Here is a 2910-nt window from a genome sequence, read left to right as displayed (position 1 = left end):
ACTTGTCTTTGTTTTGTTGCTTTCATCCAAGTAAAACCTAGCCTCCCCACTGTGCAAAGTGGAAAAGAGGCAAATAATTCCAAGTTTATAGTATTATCTCTTCTTGGGAGTATCAGGTTCATTAGCTAGCTTCTTCTCACCTACCAAAGGTGAGACATGAGTCCTATAGGTCTCTCTTATGTATACCATGCCTGACAGGATAAGAAGCCAGGGTGTCTTTGTGAAGGCTGGCTCCCCATGCACTGAATGGTCTGGCATGGCAGTAGGCAGAGGCATTTTGAAGAGCCTTTGAGAATGCCCTGGCATGAGAGTAGTCTGGCCATGAGTTTTGAGTTATTCATCCTGGACTTTCTGGGGGACAACTGCTACCTCCTAGTTCATGGCTTGGCTCCCAATCAGTCCCTTTCCTACCCTCAGGGTATTACATTTTGTACTTAGGAAAACGCCATGCCTGTACTTCTAAGTGTTGGAAAGTAACCACTTAGATCAGTACATCTCCATTAGCTTGTCCTTAGGCTAGCAAGGTGTCTGGTATGCGGGTAGTTTCTGCTGTTAACACTTCACTGACTCTCACACGCCTCCCGAGAGCTAACATGACACGACATTCTAGCCATCAGACACGAGAGCTCTCAGTTAACAGCTGTAACTTTAAAGGTACCACGTGCCACTGTCTGGGAACTTACGGAGACGCACATATGATGGAACGCTGCCTATGGCTTCAGAAATCTAATGGTCCATATGCTGTCTAGCTATATGTACTTTCTGCCTTTGCTTCATTTTAGGTATCAAATGCTTTGATTTTTGTCACTTTCATATTTATCATCAAAAAGCACTGTGTGTGTTGTATGTGTTGGATAGTTTATCATTCATAGAACAAACCGGACCATGATTTATTGTCCCCAACTTGACAGATTAATTTGGCAATTTGATGCCCAATCATATTGAATAACAAAAATATACAAGTGACATGTAAAATGTCTCCAATCCTCTCATTGCCTCCCTAATGTCACTGCCCTTAATGACCTCCCAAACCAGAGGCTACACGTCCCTCCTCCCCTGGGTCATCCTGTTGTGTCACCTTTCCAGATATTCCAAAAACCTTACCCCCCTGGGAAAGCCAGTGAAAGAATGAGGCTCTGTCCAGGGGTGAGCACAGGAGATTCCTAGCAGGCCTCAAGACTAGGATTCACAAGCCCTAAGTCCTAGACCTGTTTTTACAAGGGTCTCACTTTGCAAAGTAAGATGATTCAGACTCAAGGACAGTTTAAGCTTTGCCAGAATCCAGAGAGACCATCCTTTGGATTTTGTGTCTAACTTGGCTTTCCTCATCGCCTGCCAGAGACTTCAGCAGTCACTCGACCACACTTTAATTGTCTTGTCATTTTCTAGTGCTGCTGATGCGATGATGTTTTTTGTAGGGTGACAGGCTGCTGAGATCACCACATCTGTGTGACCTTGCAACCTCTGTACAATCTCTTTAGTCTGAAGATTCCAGATGTAAACCATGTTGTCCTCTGAACCAGACACAACCCACTTTCTACCAGTAACCGAGAAACTGGCAAATAGGCAGTATTTCTCATTCTTATGACCAGTGTATGTCTTCAGGCATCTGCCCCTGCTGTAATCCCACAGTTTAAGAGTATTGTCCAAAGTTGCAGTGAGAATGTATTTACCATTTGGAGAAAATTTTACAAAAGACACTGGAGGGTTGCCTTCATCAGCAAGTGTCCTTAAACACTGGCCTGACGCAGCATCCCAAATTCTACAAAGCCCATCATAGCTCCCGGACACTATCAAGGACCCATTACAATTAAAATTTACGGCAGAAATGGGGTCCGAATGTGCAGACAAAGTCTTGAGGCATTTTCCTGTTTTTACTTCCCATATTTTCACACTCTCATCAAAAGAGCCCGAAACGATGAGGTTGGATGGTGGGTTGAAGTCACAACAGAAGACGAAATCGCTGTGCCCCTTCAGTGTTTTCAGACATTTTCCAGATCTCATATCCCATACCTTTAGAGTCTTATCATCTGAGGCTGAAACTAGACGACTAGAATCTGAAGACCAGGCAACATCTGATATTTCCAGACTGTGACCATAGAGTGTTTTCTTACAATTCCCATCGTATGCTCCCCAAATTATAATTAGTGCATCAGCTGCAGAACTCGCTAGCCATTCGCCATTAGGACTAAATTTAACTGATGATATGGCCGCCGAGTGCCCCGCAAGAGTAAGTCTGAGAGCATAGTTGGGTTTCTGCGGCTCTTCCTCGCGCCGGGGGGCAGAGAGAAGTGACTGTGCTCTCTCTGCTGGCAGATGCTCGGTCGCCATAGATCCGGCTCTATAATTTGCGCGGGCTTCCCGCCCTGAAACTTACAGAAGTTAAAACTTGCGGTTGGAAGGCGGATGGTTTTGATTGTAACATGGGCTCCTCTATAAGGTCCGTTCCCAGTCAGCAACGAAGTTTGAACCACTCCCCGTCTTGCTTTCTTCTATAGCATCACGGATCACAGTGATCCTGGGATCCGTACTCGTGTCAGATGCTGTCAAAGGACTAGGCCGATCCGCGGGGGTTCGGGGCTGCACCTTTCCTCTTCCACGCCCTCCGCAGCTCCAAAATGTCTGGGAACCTCAAGCAACAGATGACGTCACACAAAACAGGATTTATGAGAGGCTCAAGTAGAGCCCAGGACGACGCTAGGTACGCATCCTGCCAGGCTGCGCACGCGCCGAAGGAGACATGCATTTTCTTCCGGTTCTCCAGGACAGGAAGTTGACACTGAACCCGGTTTTTTTCCCTGAGAGAGCTGGGTGCAGGAAAGGGCGCAGCAGGCACTTCATGAAGGCTGTGCATATTGAGGGTACCTCTGTCCACACCCACCCCGACTGAGTTTAGCTGCCAAGATTATA

The 2910-nt window shown here is 46.5% G+C and overlaps 1 protein-coding gene across 1 annotated transcript; it reads right to left on the bottom strand.

The window, feature by feature from the left end:
• Positions 1-869: 869 nt before the first annotated feature.
• On the bottom strand, positions 870-2654 carry Wdr5b (WD repeat domain 5B). Its single transcript, NM_027113.2, has one exon. The coding sequence runs from the start codon at positions 2329-2331 to the stop codon at positions 1345-1347; it is 987 nt and encodes a 328-aa protein (NP_081389.1). The 5' UTR covers positions 2332-2654; the 3' UTR covers positions 870-1344.
• Between the last annotated feature and the right edge of the window lie 256 nt (positions 2655-2910).

This window comes from Mus musculus, chromosome 16, assembly GCF_000001635.26.
Source record: "Mus musculus strain C57BL/6J chromosome 16, GRCm38.p6 C57BL/6J".
Classification (NCBI taxonomy): domain Eukaryota; kingdom Metazoa; phylum Chordata; class Mammalia; order Rodentia; family Muridae; genus Mus; species Mus musculus.
The sequence above is the reverse complement of the archived record's forward strand: the minus strand, read 5'-3'. Positions and strand labels throughout refer to the sequence as shown.